Source organism: Chaetodon trifascialis, chromosome 10, assembly GCF_039877785.1.
Source record: "Chaetodon trifascialis isolate fChaTrf1 chromosome 10, fChaTrf1.hap1, whole genome shotgun sequence".
In the NCBI taxonomy this organism is placed as follows: domain Eukaryota; kingdom Metazoa; phylum Chordata; class Actinopteri; order Chaetodontiformes; family Chaetodontidae; genus Chaetodon; species Chaetodon trifascialis.
In genome coordinates this window covers 4,507,567-4,528,782 of record NC_092065.1, presented here as the reverse complement: position 1 = coordinate 4,528,782, position 21,216 = coordinate 4,507,567, and the positions used below count along the sequence as shown (strand labels likewise).

The 21,216-nt window shown below is 43.7% G+C and overlaps 1 protein-coding gene across 2 annotated transcripts in view; it reads left to right on the top strand.

The window, feature by feature from the left end:
- The window catches only part of LOC139337295 (unconventional myosin-IXAa-like), a 128,801-nt gene that overhangs the window by 101,386 nt on the left and 6,199 nt on the right, over positions 1–21,216 (top strand). The window contains exons 12-39 of one of the 2 annotated variants that reach the window (XM_070971822.1): positions 92–213; positions 2,191–2,332; positions 3,943–4,138; positions 5,224–5,343; positions 7,188–7,263; positions 7,630–7,773; positions 8,132–8,171; positions 8,275–8,397; positions 8,664–8,744; positions 8,861–8,971; positions 9,430–9,552; positions 9,646–9,795; positions 11,267–11,568; positions 11,771–12,943; positions 13,051–13,135; positions 13,681–13,881; positions 15,115–15,212; positions 15,378–15,481; positions 15,706–15,926; positions 16,141–16,257; positions 16,464–16,652; positions 16,895–16,942; positions 17,053–17,164; positions 18,394–18,455; positions 19,314–19,506; positions 19,757–19,885; positions 20,018–20,123; positions 20,317–20,448. In XM_070971822.1, the coding sequence (XP_070827923.1) occupies positions 92–213; positions 2,191–2,332; positions 3,943–4,138; positions 5,224–5,343; positions 7,188–7,263; positions 7,630–7,773; positions 8,132–8,171; positions 8,275–8,397; positions 8,664–8,744; positions 8,861–8,971; positions 9,430–9,552; positions 9,646–9,795; positions 11,267–11,568; positions 11,771–12,943; positions 13,051–13,135; positions 13,681–13,881; positions 15,115–15,212; positions 15,378–15,481; positions 15,706–15,926; positions 16,141–16,257; positions 16,464–16,652; positions 16,895–16,942; positions 17,053–17,164; positions 18,394–18,455; positions 19,314–19,506; positions 19,757–19,885; positions 20,018–20,123; positions 20,317–20,448 (4,700 nt within the window). The remainder of the gene's footprint in view (positions 1–91; positions 214–2,190; positions 2,333–3,942; positions 4,139–5,223; positions 5,344–7,187; positions 7,264–7,629; positions 7,774–8,131; positions 8,172–8,274; positions 8,398–8,663; positions 8,745–8,860; positions 8,972–9,429; positions 9,553–9,645; positions 9,796–11,266; positions 11,569–11,770; positions 12,944–13,050; positions 13,136–13,680; positions 13,882–15,114; positions 15,213–15,377; positions 15,482–15,705; positions 15,927–16,140; positions 16,258–16,463; positions 16,653–16,894; positions 16,943–17,052; positions 17,165–18,393; positions 18,456–19,313; positions 19,507–19,756; positions 19,886–20,017; positions 20,124–20,316; positions 20,449–21,216) is intronic. The other variant, XM_070971824.1, reaches the window with a different exon arrangement.

The following is a 21,216-nucleotide window of genomic DNA, read 5'->3' as shown; positions in this document are numbered from 1 at the left end:
AGATTAGGGTTAAAAATGTCAGTAATGCCTTTTTCTTCACTGAAGTATTGACTCACCCATCATGCTCCTTGCTCTGTGTTTCCCCCTGCAGGAGGAGTACAGGGCAGAGGGCATCACCTGGCACAACATTGACTACATTGACAACAGCGGCTGCATCAACCTCATCAGCAAGAAACCCACAGCACTGTTCCACCTGCTGGACGAGGAGTGCAAGTACGTACTTTAATTGCCACAAAGTGAAGGTATGATGTGATGGGTGAATCCATCACCTGCTGACGGACAGAATCTGATGCAGCTCATGTTGTTACTGAGTCATCTCACTCACTGAATATGCGGCTTTTGTTGTGTGATTCACTGCCACTGCTTTTTCTGATTCTTAATAGACAGAATATTCTGTGTAATTAAGTGTAGTAATTTCTTAGCTTCAGGTATTTCAGGTACAGTGGCTCCACTGTAAAGCCCTGAAAGAAGAACTCATGTTATTGAGGCTGTAATTGCCAATTTGGCTTATTAGAAATATTAGAAAGTTTCTATGACATTTGCTGTGAATATTTATGGTACCTCCTGTGCTTTTAGTGACCCCCTTACCCTTGTTCAAACACGAGGAAAGGGTTTTTTATCTTTAAATATGCGTGATAATTGGTGGTTGTTTGACCGACGAGAGGCACCAAATGGAGAGCAGAGTATTGCTTACAGAGATTTAAGATTAATATCTTGGAGGATAATGAAAAATAACTTAAAATAGACTTCCTGTGCACCAGTGTACAGTTCAGGCATATTTTGTACACTGCTAGGGTTGGAGCTTTTGGGGCTTTAGTTGACATATTCATAATTTACATTCTTTCCTTGTCAAAATGTTGTGGAAGGCAAACCATATTTCATTGCAGCATGCTTTGTTGAAATGACCCTCTGATTACCCTGCACAAGCCCGTCTTTCATGCAACTGGTGGATCGGAGAGACAAACTGCTCCCTGTGTAGGCCTTTCGCTCATTAGCGTGATGGATACCAACACGGAGGCTTAGCTAAAGCATAAAGACGTGCTTATTCCCCCGCCAGCATCTCCGGATAACGTATGAATTTTTCTCTGCCTTCTTTGCTGTGAAGCGCTCTCCTCCTGCAGGTCAGCACTCTGCCTCTGCATCTTTGTCCTCCATAAATCAAATGCAGCGCTCTCCTGCCCCCCTCGCATAAAAACACATCAGGCGGTGCACACACAGCCTTATTTATCTATGTTAGCTGTCATTTTACTTGCCACTTAGCTTTGCTGCTTCATCTGGATCTAATAATGCCAAGGATGGCCCGAATAGTGTGTATGTATGTATGAATGTGTGTGTGTGTCAAGAGTGGGACCACTTTTAGAGAATTAGGGTCAAAGGGGGATCTCTGAGGAAAAAAACGAGGGGGGACAGGGTCTCTCTTGGGGGTTTATGCTGCCACAGGAAGGGGCTTCATGCTAAATGATTACAGAGAAAGAAAGACGCTTAGAGATCTCATCATTCACAGTTAGTGGAGCTCGCGGGGCTTCGGGGCCTCTGGAGAAGTGGATTAGGTTACTGCAGGATAGGGGGCGAGTGTGGGGGTTCATTTCTACAGTAACCGCATCAAGCTTTAAGACCCCTGCGGATATACTCCAGCAAGCAGTGCGCTTCAGAGGTGCAGGGAGGAGAGCTTTAGATGATATGAAACATCACTTTAGGTATGTTGATCCAGCCGCCTGAGGTTAGCGGTAAATGGGTAAAAAGTCCACGAAGCAAAGGTGAAAACACCAAAGAAGAATGTGCAAGTAACTTTGTTTAAATCTGAGCCACAGCATTAAGTTTGTCTCAGAGATTTGATCCCTGAGGGTTAGAGGGAAGAAATTCTAGATACTGTATCCTCCTCTTAAATTTTAAGAGTGTAAACATCAGCTGCGACAGTGGCGGTGCTCTGTCGTCAGAGGGAGATGAAGTAAAAGTAAGTAATCATTAGATGGAGATGCTGGCTGTGTGTGCAACTGCATTTACCTTCCCCTTTTTACTGTAAATAGATGAAACGCTCTCTTGGAAACACTCAAGTGGCTGTGGGAAAATAAGTGCAAGGGGAAAGTTTCCCAGAAAAAAAAACTCATAAAGTTTTAAATGTGAGATTTATTCAGATTCATGATTTCTCCTTTTTGAACCTGTGGCTGATAAAATCACTGTTTCCTCTAGTTTCCCCCAGGCCTCCAATCAGACCTTGCTGGACAAGTTCAAGCGTCAGCATGAAGGAAACAGTTACATCGAGTTTCCTGCTGTCATGGAGCCCGCCTTCATCATCAGACACTACGCTGGGAAAGTCAAGTATGGAGTCAAGGTGAGATGCGTCAGTGCCTTGAGAAGGATGGCTCAGTGTCACAGTGGAAGATGCTGAATTGCACACGATTAAGATATGGATAATAGATACAGTGTTTTGTACTATTGCACAGTAGAAAAATATATAACAGTAAAAATGTGATGTGACAAATAACAGAGTGCAAACAGCAGGTTTGTGATGTTATGATGTATGCTGTAACCGTTTTCTTCACGAGCTAGCTGCAATTTAGAGAAGAGAGAATGTTTTTAGTGTTGATTCACAGAAACGCAGATGCTCGCCAAGCAGTTCCTCAGTTGTCAAATCTGCTGTATTGGTGTGTTAGTTCAGATTTGCTGCATTTCAGTATGTCAGAGACACCAAAGACAACAAAGCTTTATCATCAAACAGTGTGGAAAAATACAATATGGGCCCTTCAACAGAAGTGAAGCTGCTGTGTGTGCCGTATAAAAGCAGGATTGGATCTGGATTAAAAGTGTGTGCTAAAGTGATAAAATATGAATTAAACAGAACTCTTCTGTCTGTGTGTTTAAAGTCTAAAATCAAAGCTTGAGCAGATGAAGGAAGCTTCTTCTCACTTCACTTAAACCTTTAAGAAACTCTGCAAATCTGCAGCAGACCTACTTGTTGTTCTGTCGACCTATTTTTTCAGCTAAATCAAATTCTCTGTTCGCTTCCCAGCTGCGTTTTGATAAGAAGCACATGTGCTGGAAACGGGCAAGTGTATTGTTGTTTGATTGTATAATATAAATCTGTAACAGTTGGCGATCGTGGCTGTGGAAAGGTATCCCATATCTACCGAGAGCCAAGGAGCTGTTTGGTGTGAATTGTGTAGTGAGAGCCATGGTCGTGAAATGCATCTGACGTTGGCTCGCTGGTGAACACACAGCTGACTCGAATCATATGGAGAGAGAATATGTTGAGGGGTTTACAGTTCATGGCTGTGTTATCATAGCACAGCTTCAGTGGAAATATCTTAAGTGCTTACAGACAGATGGGACAGAAGAAGAGATGGCAGCTAGCTGTGTGTGTTTCTGCACCTTGTGTTTAATGTAAAGAAGTGTGGAAAGTTATATGACAACAAATACGAACTATGATTAGAATCTTTCACTTCTAACCTGGAGATTAAAGGAAAAGTTCAACATCACTCTTATATCTGTTAAATATGAAGCTGGAGCCAGCAGCTGGTTAGCTTAGCATAGCATAAAGCCTGGAAACTAGAAACTAACTAAGAAACTGCTAGCCTGCTACTGTCCAAAATGTACCTAACAGCACCTCCAGATGTCACTAATCCACGCATGATGTCTTTTTTGTTGATTCCAGACCAAAACCAAAGTAAAAAACAGTTGCTGCAGCTGTACTCATCCAAAAAATAGTTCCCCCATGAACAAGACATAACGTGTTCAATAGTGAGCGTTAGAGATGCTGTTGTTACCTGATGACAGAGCCAGGCTAGCTGTTTCCCCTTTATGCTAAGCTAAGCTAACTGGCTGCTGACGGATATAATTGTAACATTTTTTGATGAAAAAGTATCAGTGAGAGGATAAAGAAACAGGTAATTATGATGATACACACTCTGTCCTAACGCGCGGCTGTGTCTCTCCTCCAATCAGGACTTCAGGGAGAAGAACACTGACCACATGCGTCCCGACATCGTGGCCTTGCTCAAGAGCAGCAAGAACGCCTTCATCTGCAGCCTGATGGGAATCGACCCTGTGGCGACCTTCCGCTGGGCCGTGCTGCGATCCTACTTCAGAGCCCTGGTGGCTTTCAGGGAGGCCGGCCGCAGACACACCCACAAGAAAAGCGGTGAGGAAACGTCTTCAAGTCCGGTGTGATGATGAATGAGGATTTTTCAGGATGTAGCAAAAGTAGAATTTGAGTGCAGGCAGAGTCTGTCAACTCTGTCCCGAGAGGACCAGTTTAGATGTGAAAATGTTTTGGCTCTGAGTGAGATCTGACCTCCTTCCCACCGACATGAACCTGATGCTGGTCCTTGGCTGGTGCTGGTGCTGGTGCTGGTGCTGGTGCTGGTGCTGGTGCTGGTGCTGGTGCTGGTGCTGGTGCTGGTTCAGCTGTCGAGAGCAGCAGCTTCCACTTGTTCTGCGGAGGCAGACCATTAAATCAGCAAGTAAAATGACAAAAATCACCCCAAGAAAAGCAAACGGCGATGGACTCAGCCAGTCGCTGACAGCTGATATATTCGTCCTTTTCGTCCAAATCTTTTCTCTGCGCCTTCTCAAATGATTCTTCTCTCTGTTTCATGTCATTGTCAGTATAATATCTTTTTTTTGGAACATATTTTAGACATTTTTCACTAGTTTATGACAGTTATAGATTCAACAGTCCATTAGTCAAAAGAATAATCCAACAGATTAATCCATGATGAAAATAAACATACATATACACATGTGCTGTGATGTCCAAGCTCCTGTTTTAATTGGGCCAAGGACAGCGTGGTGCGTTTGAGGAGCTGTAACTTGGGGTTGTGCCTCTGCTGTTGATGATGATGGGGAGGAGGAGGAGGAGGAGGGGAGGAGGAGGAAGGTTTTGATTTTCTTCAATGTTTATTTTCACAAACTGGGAGGAATGTTACATCGCTGACTGTTTGAAAGTGTCACCAGTGACTTGTCTTCAACGAGTTTGTGTCTTTGTTCTTTACACTCGAAGAATTCCCTCTTTAATTCTTCTCCTTTTGTTTTGTTTCTGCTGCTTTTCTTCTCCCGTTTCTTAATTCTGCTTCACACCCGACTTTCCTTTTCACCTCCTCTCTCTCTCTCTATTTAATGGCTCATTATTCTTCTTGCCTCATTTAACATATGAAACTATTATTTCTTCACGATTGTCATTGCGGACCCTAAAGTCTGTTTCTTCTCCTCCTCCCTCTGTTTTAGGGAATGATGCAGCAGTTCCCTGCACTGTGGTCAAAACTGTCGACAGCTTCAGTTTCCTTCATCACCCGGTTCACCAGAGGAGCCTCGAGATCCTTCAAAGATGCAAAGACGAGAAATACAGTAAATAACCCCTTATACCTCCGCCAAGTCATCGATTTATGAAGTTCCTCTGTCTCCTGCTGCAGGATGGCGTCGGCCTCCGCTGACGTAAACAGGGTCTTCTTGACAGGTTTTTTTTTTTTTGTGCTGTAAATCTTATTTTTTAATCAGAAATTAAAAAATTTTCTTAAAAAATTATAGTTGGCCATCTGCACACATAAGAGACAGGAAAGAGATGAACAGGACTTTTATTTAGGTTTTGTTCAAAATGATTCAGTCAGTCAGTGGAGTTGTTTTCAGAAGGTGGAGGAGACTAAAATGCACTGAACTTATAATGAGTTTCAATCCTTTTCTTTAGGAACTTCTCTGTTAAACTGGACAGTTATTTTTTCAAGGTACATTAATGAAGTTTTTGAGTGAAGCAGTGTTTGAAAGGTGCTCCCCAATAATGGACTTTATAATATCATGGATATCTTGTCGATAAAGGTCTGTCAAATTGAAGTGAGCTAAAGTGAGAAATGCCTTTTTCATTTTTTGAAATCCCAATCAGAAGACCTGCACAGGGCTCAAACCAATCACACAAATCAATTCCAGGCTGTGTTGAAAAAGCAACGGATCGCTGGTGTGGCTCCTTTTGAGCTCTGGTCGGATTGACTCGCCTGACAGCAGCAGCGGCTCGTAACCGAATGTGTTTCCACACATGAGCGATCAGACAAATGAATCAGTCCCGTGTGGACCGGCAGGGTTTAAAGATGCCCTCGGATCTTCTGGTCATCCTTTATCACACATTTGGCTTCTGTTGTGTCCGTACTCATTTGTACATGAGTGTGCCTTTGAGTGTGTGTGCGCTTATCTTGAGGAATCATTCGGTAAAGCAGCACTTTCATGCACATAACTGGGATTTTAACAGCTGCCAGCACTGAAAGTGATTTCCAAGGAAATTTCCAACAAAATTCCCAAAAGAATTTCAACCACTAAAACAAAACTGATTTTACACATGAACAGCAGCGCAGTCGTCATAGTTAGTATTACTCAGCCTGTGAAAACAGTTGTGTGATGTCTTTGTGTGGATCTGGAGGAAATGTCAAGTTGGAAAAAATAACCCTGATGATGTCAGCAGGGGTTATCTCACCTCGAGTTTGGAGGCTGTTAGTGGAAATCCTGTGTTACAAACTGATGGTGTGGGGGCTGAAAGACGTGGGCATTTACCAGGCTTGAAGTTTCTAATGAAAAGACACAACTAATAAAGACACCATTGATTTGTATTATGGGGGCTTGACCCATGAAGGGACTAAAAATTGGGATATTTGATATCTCTGAATCTGTGTCTTGTAAATCCTCAAATTTTATGGCAATTTAATACTGAATTGCTGATGCTCTCTGTTAACATTAACACATGCTGGAGCACACAAACTTTTGAACTGAATGATCCGACAGGTTTTGCCCTCTTTGGACAGACAGGCTAGCTGCTTCCCCCTGTTTCCAGTGTTTGTGCTAAGCTAACAGGCTACTGGCTGTAGCTTCTCATCAAACTCTCTCTCTCTCTTTCTCTCTCTCTCTCCATCTCTCTCTCTCTCTCTCTCTCTCTCTCTCTCTCTCTCTCTCTCTATCTCTATCTCTCTCTCTCTCTCTCTCTCTCTCTCTCTCTCTCTCTCTCTCTCTCTCTCTCTCTCAGAAAGTAAATGAGTGTATTTCCCAAAATGTTGAAAATGGGCTATTCCTTTACTTCCATCCAGTAAAGCAAGATGATGTTTTAGTAGTGGATGAAAGTAGAGAGAAAACAGCCAGATAAGAGACAGATAGAGGAAAGGTTTGTCATTTGTCTCTTCCTGTCCTCTCCTCGTCCTTCTTTTTCCTCCATCCAGGTATCACCAGGAAGAATCCTCGGACACCTCTGTCAGATCTTCAAGGCACCAACGCCCTGAATGAGAAGGCCAGCTGGTGAGTACGAGAGAGGGCAAGTGTCTGAATCAAGTCAGGTTTATCTGCACAGCAAAGGACGACCTTGAGTCAGATCAGAAACACCCTGAAAAACCCTTCTACAGGGAAAAATGGAAGAAACCTCAGTCTGATTGAAGGACATAGAGATCTTTGTTTCTCGGTGTGGTCAGTGAATGGTCTGGTGGTCTTCATTTAAATACATGTGACAAATCAAAATGTAAAATAAGCAATATTTCAGATATTAACATCATCTCAAATCACTCTGTGTAATGAGGAGCTTTTGCTAGTACTGCTGAAACTAATCAAAATCCCTCCCTCTCTCTTCTGTCTTCCCTCCCTCCGCCTCCACTCTCACCGCCTCCATAGGGATGGCTATGGCGTTGGCTGTAACGGTCGCAGCTCCAGGTCTGGTCGTCTGTCCTCGTCAGGAAGTCCCGCCCTGGAAGAAGACGGCATCTTCCTCAACTCGACGAGCAGCAAGCTCCTGGAGAGAGCTCAGGGCATCCTACTGTGAGTCTCACACATACACACACACACACACACACACACACACACACACACACACACACACACACACACACACACACACACACACACACACACACACACACATACATTGACATAGATCACTTTAAGGGACATAACGTAGACTTACATTAATTTTCCTAAAGACTTACCCTACTCTCAGCCACTGGGGACCGGCTTTTGTCCAATCCAGGAGGGCCTAAAGCATTGTGGGTAGTGAAGTATTTAGGGTAATCAGTCCATAGTCCATAATGAGCCACCCTTCATGAATGTACATACTGTTTTGAAATGCTATGCTAAAATAATTTCATCTGTTAATAAAAAGAATATTTCCCACCTGCAGGAGAAACAAAATCTGTAAAAGCAAGCTGACTCTTCCCAAGGTAAGATGTACACGACGCCACATGACAGCATTCTCAGACATTAGTGGTCTGACGGTCGGTATCAGCGTTCAGGTTCATTTATGATCTGGTTTACTGTTTGCAGCACTTGTTGGACGTGAAGTCTCTGCACTACCTGAGCAGCGTAACGCTACACGACCGCATCACCAAGTCTCTGCTTCACCTGCACAAGAAGAAGAAACCGCCCAGCATCAGCGCACAGTTCCAGGTCAGTGACACCGTCGCCCTCTGCTGGAGAATCGGTGATTTACAACAACATGAGTGACTCAGCAGCATCAACAGCCTTTGATGAATATATGATAAACATACAGATTTCAAAGTTAAAGATTTTTGCAACACTTCTTACATGTAGTACATATTGTGGCCTGAATAGAGACATAAATCATGATATGAGCTACAACTGTATTGTCTTATAGCTTTTTTCTTTACACTGGGCAAGGATTTGTTGTCACTGACTTGTGTTTATGTGTGCAGGCATCCCTCAACAAGCTGATGGAGACTCTTGATCAATCAGAACCATACTTTGTCAAATGCATTCGCTCCAACGCCGAGAAGGTAATTTCTGCTGCAGGACGGGTCATTGCCTAAACACGGCCTCTCTTCACGACTGGCTGCTGATATCTCATGTCATTTTTGTTCATGTCATCATGTTCTCCCTCTGCTTGCCTCAGCTGCCGTTGCGTTTCAATGACAGCCTGGTGCTGAGACAGCTCCGATACACCGGTATGCTGGAAACCGTCCGGATCCGACAATCAGGATACAGCATCAAGTACACCTTCCAGGTAATCCACCGCTGTCTAATCTGTGTTGTTTATACGTTTCAATAGACATTTTATTGTCTTTTTATCTATCTTTTTTAAATATGTTTATATGGAGCTTTGTTGTCCTTTTTGTAGCTCTGTCCCTCTGCACATTTGTTCTTGGCACTGTGTGGAGGTTCACTGCGAGCCATTGAAAACACGCTTCAAATTCTTTGTATGTCTGAACACACTTGGCCAGTAGAGCTGATTCTGATTCTTATCTTGCTTTTTATTGCTGCACAAACATGGCTGCATGTTGAGATTCACAGTCATTAGTCTACTATGAGTACGGCTCTCTCACCGTCAGATTGAACATAGTGAGATGTTTAGTCATTTTCTATGTTTTGGGGGAAACTTGAATGTAATAGTAATTGCCACCTACCATGAAGCCTCGGTGTATCTCAAACTGCTTTGCTGACCACACATACCCCACGTTGCAGGACTTCGTGCGTCACTTTCATGTGCTGCTGCCTCGAGGCACGAGCCCGACCAAGTCAGGCATCAGGGAGTTTTTCAGACGGATCCACCTTCTACCTGCGGGGTATCAAGTGGGCAGCTCCATGGTACGGCTTCTGGAAACCAGTTCATCTCTTCCCTTTTTGTACAGTCTTATCTGTTGGACTGCAGTGCTTATTTTATGTTCCCATACGGTGTAGGTGTTCCTGCGGGAGGCGGAGCGTCAGCGTCTCCAGACCCTCCTCCACCAGGAAGTCCTGCGGCGAATCGTCACGCTGCAGCGGCGCTTCAGGGCCGTCCTGGAGAGGAAGCACTTTGTGAACATGAGGAGAGCCGCCTGTGCCATCCAGGTGAGATGTTGTGGTTGGAAGAAGACAGTTTCAGCCTTAGAAGTGGTCACGTCCAGCGCTTCTGCTTCCGTGGTCTTGTTCATGCAGTTAAAGCAATATTTCCAATACCGATTAGCTGTAAAGTTATAGCTGTAAGTGCATCATGAATCAATTTATCAATCCTGCACTGCTCCTCAGGAAGAGTTTCCATAAAGTCCATTAAGACTACTTAGCAGACTAAGTGATTAATAGTGGTGCATTTACTCCTGATATACAAGGAAATCTCTCTAAATATAGACTCTTGATTAGAGATGATTCGCATTTCTGCCCTGACTACAGTTTCCTTTATATCTCAAGCTATTATTTCTCTCACTCTGTATATTAAGTATGAATTTTTCTTTGTGATGGATTTGCTTTCATTCCAAAATGAGATCTCTACCATTTAAAACACATTAGAACATCTTGACAACATTAAAAACATATTAGAGAGTAACTTAACACCCCTCAAAATCTCGTTTTTGCTGACCTGCAGTGATTTAACAGCCAAAGCTGCTTTTCATCCTGGTATTTAGTTACTCTTTAAGGGCAGGAGGTGACTGAACCTAACGTAAATTGAAGAAATTTTATTTTCCTGACTGGATGTATTTAAGTATTTAATTGATAGCTATTTAATGCAAATCAAATCGTGTTTGTAAATCCGAAAAAAGGAACCATTTTGCTCTTGAATCAGCAATTTTGAGAAGGAAAAGAAAAGAAATGTTGTCAGACTACAAGCTCATACTGTGACATCTCTCTGAGAGGAGAAAGAAAGAGAGACAGAGGGAGAGAGAATGAAAGAAAGCAAACAGTGACAGGATTGACGGGGGGAGAAAACACTGCGTTCAGGCTGTATGTTTTTTCTGGAAGAGTCCTCAGAGGGGAGCTGTCCAAATCTTTGTCAGGCTGGAAAAAAAACAAACCCAGAAACAGAGAAACACTGAGCAGGAGCCAACCAGCCACAGATAACATATATTAGAAGAATAATAAAGCTTCAACATATACTGTAAACTGCTTTTTGAGCTTTAATCTATTTGAGGTCTAATAAGTGTTATTTTAGGACTGAAAGTGATAATCTGAAATGCTGCTTTTAGTTTCAAAAGTTAGTCAGAAATGAGAGTTAAGCTCATTTTTTTTCAGTTGCTTGCTGATTAGGTTTCTGTTTGCACAAGAGTGCAGATATTCCAGGGTCTAATCCAAATAATGCAAAGTGTTTGCAGCCTTCCAGTGATATCTGCCAGATGCAGGTGCCAGATAGATCTTTCACACTTTATCACATTGTCCTGGCAAACTATAGCAGTTACTTATTCAGAGCAGCCCAACAGGAAGGGAGGTGTTTTTAGAGGGTCTGAAAATGGTGATTAAAAGGTACATCAAACCCAACAGGAAAATCAGTGCAGCCTGTATTTCCACCTCTGTTTAATTAAGCGCATTTTCCTTTTCTGTTTGCCTGCAGCGATGGTGGAGAAGCTGCCTTCTCAAAGAGTCCACCATGGACTCCAGGGACGAGGAGGAGGCGGCGGTGTGTCTACAGGCTGCCTGGAGGAGCTACAGGGAGCGCAGGAGGTTCCTGCAGTGGCGGGACTCTGCCGTCGTCATACAGAGGAGCTGGAGGCATTGCAGTCATCGCAGATCTTTGGCAGCTGTAACAGTTCAGACAGCCTGGAGAGGATTCAGGGAGAGGAGCCGCTACTGTCGGACCTACAGGGGTGTGACGCAGCTACAGGCGCTGAGCAGGGGATACCTGGCTCGACTCAGGTGAATGACACAGCATGAGTTTGAGTAGATGATGAGTCACTGAAGGTTGTGGTTCATTTGGTTTGATGTGTAAATACTGTACGCATTGTTTGGTTGACATGTGTTTTCAGGACTCAGGACAGGTGTTTTCAGGACTTTAATGTTCTGCCTGCTTGAAATGGAGACAGATAATTACACTTTTGTATTATTCACTGATACTCAGGTTCAGTGAAATGAAGGAGCAGCATGAAAGACTCAGCAGTACACCAGCAGAGATGGATGCAGGAGCTGTGGAGGACCTCAACTCATCAGAACAGGAAGGCTACGTCCAGGATATCTCTGGAGAACTTTCTGAGGACTTAAAGTCTGTCCTGTTAGATGCAGGAGAGACGGAAAAAGAAGAGAACTCGAGCAGGAGCGTAGATGAGGCGAGTCATAAGAATCGATCAAAACGAGAGAGCAGACGGATGAGAGAGCTGGAGCAGGCTCAGTTCAGCTTAGAGCTTCTCAAGGTCCGAACCACCAGCATGGGAGGTCCTCTGCACGAAGACTCAGTCCCAGACAGCAGCAGCTGTCAGCTAGAAGACCATCACAGACATTCACCCCGGGGGTCTCCAGCCAGTCATGGAAGTTTTGAACTGCTCAATGTGGAAGACATGGAGACTGAAGGTTCTCAGTCAACGGCACATCAAGAATATCCTCAAGTACTGGATATTCAAATACACGAGGGGCTGAGAGATTCAAACCATAATGAAAAGCCTATGATAGAGCCACCAAGCAAGGCCGAGGGTCCAAGGGCCACGTTTTACATTGCTTCTGACCAAAGTCCAGTCCATGAACCAAAATTCGAAAGCCCCAGCAAACCTTACAAAGAGAGGAGAGAGTCCACGTCTCGAAGGCCTGTAGTGGTGTTGATCAGTATGCAGAAGGAGAGCCCTGTGGAGGAGGGGGAGCTGCTGGCAGCCCAAACCCTAGAGAGAGCTCTGGAAGCAGAAGCGGCCTCATCCAGTTCCCAAATGACTCTCATTTCAGGCTTGGAGGTAGCATCAGAGACAGAGCAGCCTCATGGGATTGCTACCCGGGCCAAGAGAGATGTATTTGGAGTGGACCCATCTTCATCCGCCCATGGATCAAGTCCAGAACCACCAGGGATTAGCTCCTCAGAGGTGGACATCCAACTCACCCTAGAGCCAAAGGACAATCTTCCAGCTGTTCCCCCCAGTCAGCAGGAGAGGAAGGCGGTCCAGCCTGCACAGGAGGCCCCCAGCCCAGTCCTGGACACCAAACCACCAAAAGCTCAGAAGAAGAGTTCAGGCCAGAGTGTGATTGTGAACATGGTGGAGAAACCCTCCAACTCTGTGTTCTCCCCACCCAGACGCAAGCTGCCCTTCTCCAAGTAAGTGAGCCACTGGACTGAAGCAGATGTTTCTGATAGTTCTCATTTGCACAAACTTTCCCTCCTACAGACGACCGTGTAAAACATTTAATGGTTCTCTGCTGCAGGTCAGATAAGGATTTGGTGAACCAGGAAAGATCTCTGGCCATGTACAGAGACGACTCCAAATCTGCTGGATCCAGAAACAGAGAGGTAGGACACACACGTATGTTGATGATGATGATGTGTGCAGACTAATCTTTTTGCTCTTAATCATTGTAAGACTGTCTTTTGTTCTTTGCTAATTGTTATAGAACTGTAATATATACTAACTACTCTGCGTTAAAACCTCAGAGTCAGATTTACTTTAATTGGCTGCTGACACAGAAATTAAGCTAGCATAGACATTTAAATAACAGATTAGTACAGGATGAAGAAGCGCATGCAGCAATTATGTACTGAGCAGAGCTATGAGATAGATAACTTACATAGTTAATATATATTCACACGTGCATACATTTATTTGCAAGTGTTGCTTAATTGAGTATCTGTAGCTACTTTATGGAGTTTTTGCAAAGACTTTCCCTCTGGTGTATGAGGGGTCAGCTGCATTTACATTTCATTAGATTAACAGTCTTGTGCGCATTAAGTCGATTCCAGGATCACACACACACACACACACACACACGCACGGACACACATGGACACACACACAGCCCAGCGGCTGATCTGATGTTCCTGTGGTTGCCTGGAAGCAGGTGGGCCGCCCCGGCCCCAAAAAGAAAGCGCGAATGTCCCGGACGCGCTCCGACTTCCTCACCCGCTGTAACTCTGAGGGGGCGACGCAGTCCGATGACGATGACGAATACTACATCCCCGCCCACTCCCACACGCTGCCCCCCTCCCTGTCTCCCTCATGCGTCCACCCCGAGGCCGACTGTCACAGCGACTCTGAGATGGTAAAACACCAGATCGATCGACTGCTTCCTGTCCACTCAGGCCGCCTCCCCCACCATCCTCCTCTCTGGACCCGGCCGAGCGGCAGGGGAGGCGCCTCTTAACACTGCTAACCCCACTTTCGTCGTACTGTTCATTACTGAGCTACTGTTGGACTGTTGGACTGCTTGTCTGCAGTCACCTCTTCACTCAAACAGACTGCGCCGCGGCTGGTCTCAGGCGAATGGCCTTGCACGTCACTCTGCTGGTTTGAAACTCAGCCCAAGCTGAGTCATCTGAGCTGTCACTTCTAGACTTCTCTCACTGTCTTCATCAAGGGATGCTTCAACATTTTCCTTCACCAAACAGATGCCATGTTGCCATTTAAGAAAACAAATTCATTAGATATTCACTTTTTGATCATTTTTAGTATAAAATGTTTCAAAAAGCAACAAGCAACAAAACAACAGCCCAAAACCTCAAGATTTCCCACTTACAATGATGTAACATTGTAAAACTAAAAGTCAGAGTCAGAACACAGTCAGAACTGTAATCAGGCAGATGAAGAAGAAAATGGTGTCTTGCAGGAAAATAAACGGTTAAAACTCAGATGGTCAGTGTATTGAGGTGTCCCTGTGTCTACCTCCTCTTTGACAGCAGTAAACTCATAGTAAGGACTGACTGAAGATCTTTGTTATTTTGATCCTCAACAGCAGCACAACATCACGCCTCGCATCAACGCTGCACGCCGACATCTGCTCCTGCATGCTGGAGTCGTTGAAACTTGGAGCCAAGTATTTTCTCACTAACATCGCCATTTTCTAACAGGATCTTGCAAGCATGACTTCTGTTTCTCTCATTATCGGCGTTATCCTCTCCTTATTTCACTCAATCTCTTCAGAATCAGTAGATGTATTATATCGATGCTTTCGGTAGCATCACTAGAACCAGGATTTAAATGCTAATTTACCTCAGTATGTGGTCACTCACATGATTTACAAAGCTTTCCAGCTGTGATGTGGAATTACACATCCTATACTCTCTGATATAGACCAAATATCCTCCATAGCTTAACAATTTTGTCCCAAAGGCTCTTAATAGTCAACATAAAGGAGCCAGCCTGCGTCAAACAGGAAACTGAGCTCCTGGAGACGGTCACCAAAAAGCACTTTACATGCTAAACCTACCAGAAACTCATCTGTCCACTGAAATGTATGTTTATTTTTTCTCACTCATGGTTTTTCTCTGCTCTCCAGCCATCTCACAAAGACCAGAAGAAGATCCACAAGACCATGTCGTCAGGAGACCTGGGCAAGGTGGAGGTCCTCAGGAAAACCTCCAGTCAGGATGGGAGGTAAGATCTCCAGAGAGGCTAATTACGCTAATTACTGCTCCTGATAACTTCACTCTTTACATTTTAGTGGCCTTTTTTTTTTACTTTTCCTCTGTTTTTGTGGTGGAAGTTTGAGTAGTCTTAAATTAATGGACTGTAAATCAATCAGTTGTGTTTGTGATTCAGTAGGATGAGAGGAAAGATGAGATTCTGGAGTAAGACGAAGCATGGCGAGAAAAAACTGTCAAGAGAGAAGCAGGCCAGCAGGAGTGAAGCTGGAGAGATGCATGGTAAACACACACACGCGCACACACACGCACGCATTTACAGTACATACAAATGCACAGACAAAAAGCAGATCTTAGTTTTGTTGCTCTCCATGCAGCATACAGTACAGTACAGTATACTAAATTTAATTTAACAGGATAAAAGAAGTATCTAAACTCTTACAGATCATATTCAGTAATCCGCCTTCTCTCCACCTCCTTCTCCATCTTTGTGTCCATCCTCCCAGAAGTCCCTTCTCCTCCTCGCAGTCCAGATTTGGAGGCAGCCTCCTCCCGTGGGGTCCGGGACAGTAAGGAGAACAAGGAGCCGTCTCCGAAGATGAGGAGGCGTCGCAGCGTGAAGATCAGCAGCATCGCTCTGGAACCCGCCCAGTGGCAAAACGACGCACTGCACATCCTCACCTCGGCCCACGACTACCGCAGCATGAACGACTTCCTCATGAAGAAGGTGAGAGTCTATAAGTAAAGAAAGCAGTTAAAAAGAGCTCAACCTTAAACATGTACAGCAGTCAAATGCAACATACACATTAATGCTGCTGGAATATTAATACACAAACATCAGATATAGTCATTGTCTCTGTAAGCGGTTACTGAGCTGTTTTATTGACATTTCATCACTTGTTGACTCGAGTCGTTTACCTGAAAATCATTCGACCCTCCAGATCGCTGACCTGGAGTCTGAAGACGGTAAGAAGGACACCATGGTGGATGTCGTCTTCAAGAAAGCACTGAAGGAGTTCAGGATCAACATCTTCAACTCCTACTCCACCGCCCTGGCAGTGAGTCCTCTGTGTTTGTTCTCAGCTGCTTGAAGCATCACAGGATCTTTGTTCACCGCTTTCCTGTGATTGTCTTGTCATTCTAGTATTTTACTGATGTTTGTTGGATTTAATGCAAACTATAATAAAATTATTTTGTGTTTGAAACTCAAAAATCTGAGCTGATGATCCTGTCAAATCTTCCTTTCTTTGGCCCTCCCCACCAGATGGATGATGGGAAGAGTATCCGTTACAAGGATCTCTACGCCCTGTTCGAGCACATCCTGGAGAAATCCATGCGTCAGGAGCAGAGAGACTGGAGTGAATCGCCAGTCAAGGTGTGGGTCAACACCTTCAAGGTCTTCCTGGACGAGTTTATGACCGAGTTTAAGCCCATGGAGGGAACTATCGGCAGGGTAAGAAAGTTCAAAACTGGATGGATGGATGAAAAAGTATTATAATTACATTGCTTTACAGCATAAGAAAATGTTTAGCCAGAGAAAAATGCTGTTTAAGTGGGATCTAAAATTCAAATTTTAAGCTTGATTATTGGAAGAAGCAGCTCTTTTACTAACTGTGCTTTGCAGTACAAATAGTATTTGCATGTACCAATTCATTACATGTGCAGCACTCACATGCGACATGTTTTTCTCTGCAGGCTCCTAAACGTGAACGCAAGAAGTCGAGGAAGAAGGAGACGGACATTGTGAGTTGTAAATTCAATACCTTATATATGTGCACTGTGTGTACTGAAACAAAGTGTTTGGAATGAAAAGGGTAACTGAGCTGAGCTGGTGGCTCTGCTGCCCCCTGCAGGTGGAAGAACACAATGGCCACATCTTCAAGTCCACGCAATACAGCATCCCCACCTACTGCGAGTACTGCTCCTCTCTCATCTGGATGATGGACCGAGCCTGCGTCTGCAAACGTGAGGACCAGACACCAAAACACACACACACAAACGTTTACTGAGATAGTTTGGTTGCTTTCACGTCATTAAGTCGGTTTAATCGGCCCTTAATGAAGAACAAAAATGGTTCATTGTTGCCTTTTACTTCTGTTCTGTCACATGTTCGTGAACATGAAGTCTCACTGTCATCAGGCAGTTTTTACAGCTGTCATCCTGCAGCGCCAGTGGTGGAGTGCAACTAAGTACATTTACTCAAGTATAATTATGATGTACTCTGCTGGACATTTTCCATTTTATGCTATTTTATACTTCAACTGCGCTACATTTTTCTGACATCTTCTAGCAGATTGAGACTATTAATACAAAATCTAATAATTTATAATAGATTGTTATGGATTAAGATGCCCTGCAGTATATAAAGTAATTAAAATAATACCCACCTTTACAAGCTGCAACGTCAAGGTGACGAACACATTCATCAGTACTTGATTAATAGTCCAATAAAGTGATATACATTATTCTGAGTAATTTTACTCCAAGTACTTTCAGTCTATTTTGATACTAATACTTCTACTTTTGAATGCAGGACTTTAACTTGTAGTAAAAGAGTATTTTCACTCTAGTATTACCACTTATTAGATCTTTCTTGCACTACTTTACTACAGTGACTCAGATTTATATGTCCCCATCACTCAGTTAATGACAAACTATGACCTCGACCCTGTGGACACTGAGTGTTTATCTTATTCTTACACAACACATTTATTTGCTTTTTCTTTGCATATTTGAATTAAGCATAAAAGGAGCTTGTAAATATCTGCAAATCTGCACGATGTTCAGACACACCAGCAGCAGCTCCTAATGTTCTCCTAACTCACTTACCCAAAGGCACTCACACCCATGTGTGTAGTTTTTATTTCCAGCCACACAGCACACACACACACACACACACACACACACACGTTTATACTCACACTCTTAATCTGCCTCCCAGTATCAGAGTATCAGATAGATTTGATTAAACCTCCCTTTCCTTTCAGAAATCTATCTTCTATCTAGTTATAAGATCCATCTTCACTCTCACTGAGCAGCAGACATCACAGCTCTCTGTCGTTGCCGCTGCCTCGCCAGCGTTTGCAGTCTAGGGTCTGGGGTCTGGGGTCGAGATCAACTGCAGCTGTTGTTGCAGTCGTGTAGAGCTTGTAGAAATGCCATCAGTCTGATTGTGTGGGCCTGTTGTTTTGCAGTGTGTCGCTACGCCTGCCACAGGAAGTGCTGCTCCAAGATGACTACCAAGTGCAGCAAGAAGGTAGGAGGAGATTTTTTATTTTTGTTGTTTCAGGATGTTTTAAAATCGCACAAAGAGAGTCAGTTTAATCACTATTGAGAACAATTATTACATTTCAAGTACTTGATTTTCTGACTTTATGTTATTTAACGCAGTTAAAATTCTTCTGCTTCTGTTCTTTGTAAATATACTGTACGTAGATATTCTCTGTGGGATGTAAACCTAAAAATAAAATCTCAGACCTATGGCTGTAATCAGTTACTCTGCTTTTTATCTGTAGAACTTAATGCAGAGTAAGTACAGAACCCTCATCCCCCACCCCACAAAGTCTCAGTCGAAAATGAAAATGGAAAAGAAGGGGGGGGGGAATACTAAAAATAAATACATATAATATGGTTGTTGATAATTCCATACGTTGTTAAGCAGTGTTTAGGATGTAACCATGAACAGCATACATGAGTGTCTCCTGTGTCATGTAGATGTGTAGGAAAAATGATATCAAGTGTCTGTGATGCTTTCGATAAATTCTATTAAAGGGTTCCAGGTTTTCATGTATCTGTCTCAGGAGCTACTCTAATTATATCTCAGCCTCTCTAATGGAACCTTAGAAAGTACTTCCTTGACCCAGCGCTTCCTCTGCTTTTTTAAAACGAGACCTTTTGACACTCGGTCAGACCATAGGTTATGGTGGCTAATGTTAGCATATGTTAGCACATTTTAAGTTCATACCCAGTTGCTGTATGATGGACATGACTGAGTGAGTTTACTTTGTGTGTCATTTATCTTGAAGCTGTAGTTGCTCCAGCAGCCAGAGCAGAAGGTACACAGAGCGCAGGGGCTCGCTTTCATGTGACATGTTTCTGTGTTTTTGCACACAAGTACGATCCGGAGCTGTCGTCTCGGCAGTTCGGCGTGGAGCTGTCCCGTCTGACCAGCGAGGAGCGAACGGTGCCTCAGCTGGTGGAGAAACTCATCAATTACATCGAGATGCACGGCCTCTACACGGAGGGGATCTACAGGAAGTCGGGCTCCACCAATAAGATCAAAGAACTCCGCCAGGGGCTGGACACAGGTGAGCCTAACTCAATAGTACTACTTCTACTACTACTACATCATCGTCTTGTTGACTGCTTCTTTTACTGCAGTTACTTCCTCCACTACTTCTTATTCTTTTTTCCTTTCCTTCTTCTTTCTTCTTTCTTCTTCTTCTACTGTGCTACTTCTGCTACTACTCCTTTTAATACTACTCCTACAACTACTTGTTTTCACAAAAACAGAAAGATGAAGCAAAGTTACTACCTGAATGTTTCTCTTTGTTCCAGATGTGAACAGTGTGAACCTGGATGACTATAACATCCACGTCATTGCCAGCGTTCTCAAACAGTGGCTTCGTGACCTTCCAAACCCTCTCATGACCTTTGAACTGTATGAGGAGTTCCTCAGGGCTATGGGTAAGCCTGTAATTAGCCCCTCCAGTGACTCCTCTTCGCTGTTTGTCAGTCCAGAGGCTCCTCCAGCTGAGAGTCAGGGTCAGAAGGTGAAACAGTACTTGCTCTGATGGTGTGTGCTTGTTTTCTTTTCAGGTCAGCCTGACAAGCGGGAGGTGATACGAGGGGTGTATTCAGTGATCGACCAGCTCAGCAGGACGCACCTTAGCACACTGGAGCGCCTCATCTTCCATCTGGTCAGGTGGGTGATGAGATAATAATCAACATCAGCTGTACAGCTTCGGGCAAGATGGCCTGTGTCTAAAAATTGGGTTTTGAAATAAGATCTGAATAATGTTTATGCCTGTGAGCAAAGTGTGTGTGGTGGGAATGGGTGTCAGACTCTGGGAGGATCAACATCAGGATTAACACAGCTTTATTGTGGTGCGTTTCAGGATCGCCCTGCAGGAGGAGACTAACAGGATGTCAGCCAACGCCCTCGCCATCGTGTTCGCTCCCTGCATCCTTCGCTGCCCGGACACTATCGACCCGCTGCAGAGCGTCCAAGACATCAGCAAGACCACAGCGTACGTCTCCTGTCCTCAGCTATCCTCTGTTCATGGCTCATCAAACAGGGCTTGTAAACAAAAAAATGCCTGAAACAGACGTTTTATGGGTCAAAATGTGTCACTTTCCAGATTTCTTCTCTATTTATGTGAAGAACTACATTATTTCTTATTTGCGTCATACTCAAAGTGTGTTGTGACATGACAGTGACAAAAAGCCTAAACCAGATGCTTTAATGATAAAAAATGTATCATTAAAGTACATGTTTATTAAGTGATTTAATCAAATTAGCTAGCTAGCATGATATGTTTGATATCTGACCTGATTCTTGAAATAATGTTTGATAATGAAGATTTAAAATCACATTTCTCCTGCCTCAAATTACAAAACATTTTACCACTAACATGACACTAAATAGCCAGATAGCATCAGTTGGCTCAGCACAATCATTTCCTCCTCGGGGGCCTGCTGTGGCTCTGTAGGTAGAGCAGTTGTCTGCCAATCAGGAGGTCGGTGGTTCAATCCCTGGCCTCGGCACTCCACGTACCGAAGTATCCTTGGGAAAGATACTAAACCCCAAAACTGCCCCTAATGCTGTGACATTGGTGTGTGAATCCATATGTACGTCACTTTGGGTAAAAGCGTCTGACAAATGACTAGTTGTAATTGTAATTCCTCTAAACTGCATGAATATGAACTTTGACAGATATTTCTTCATATAAATATTGGTAGTTGAGTTTAATGTAGCTTTTGCTGCTCTAAAACTGCAATTTTTTTTAAGCATCACA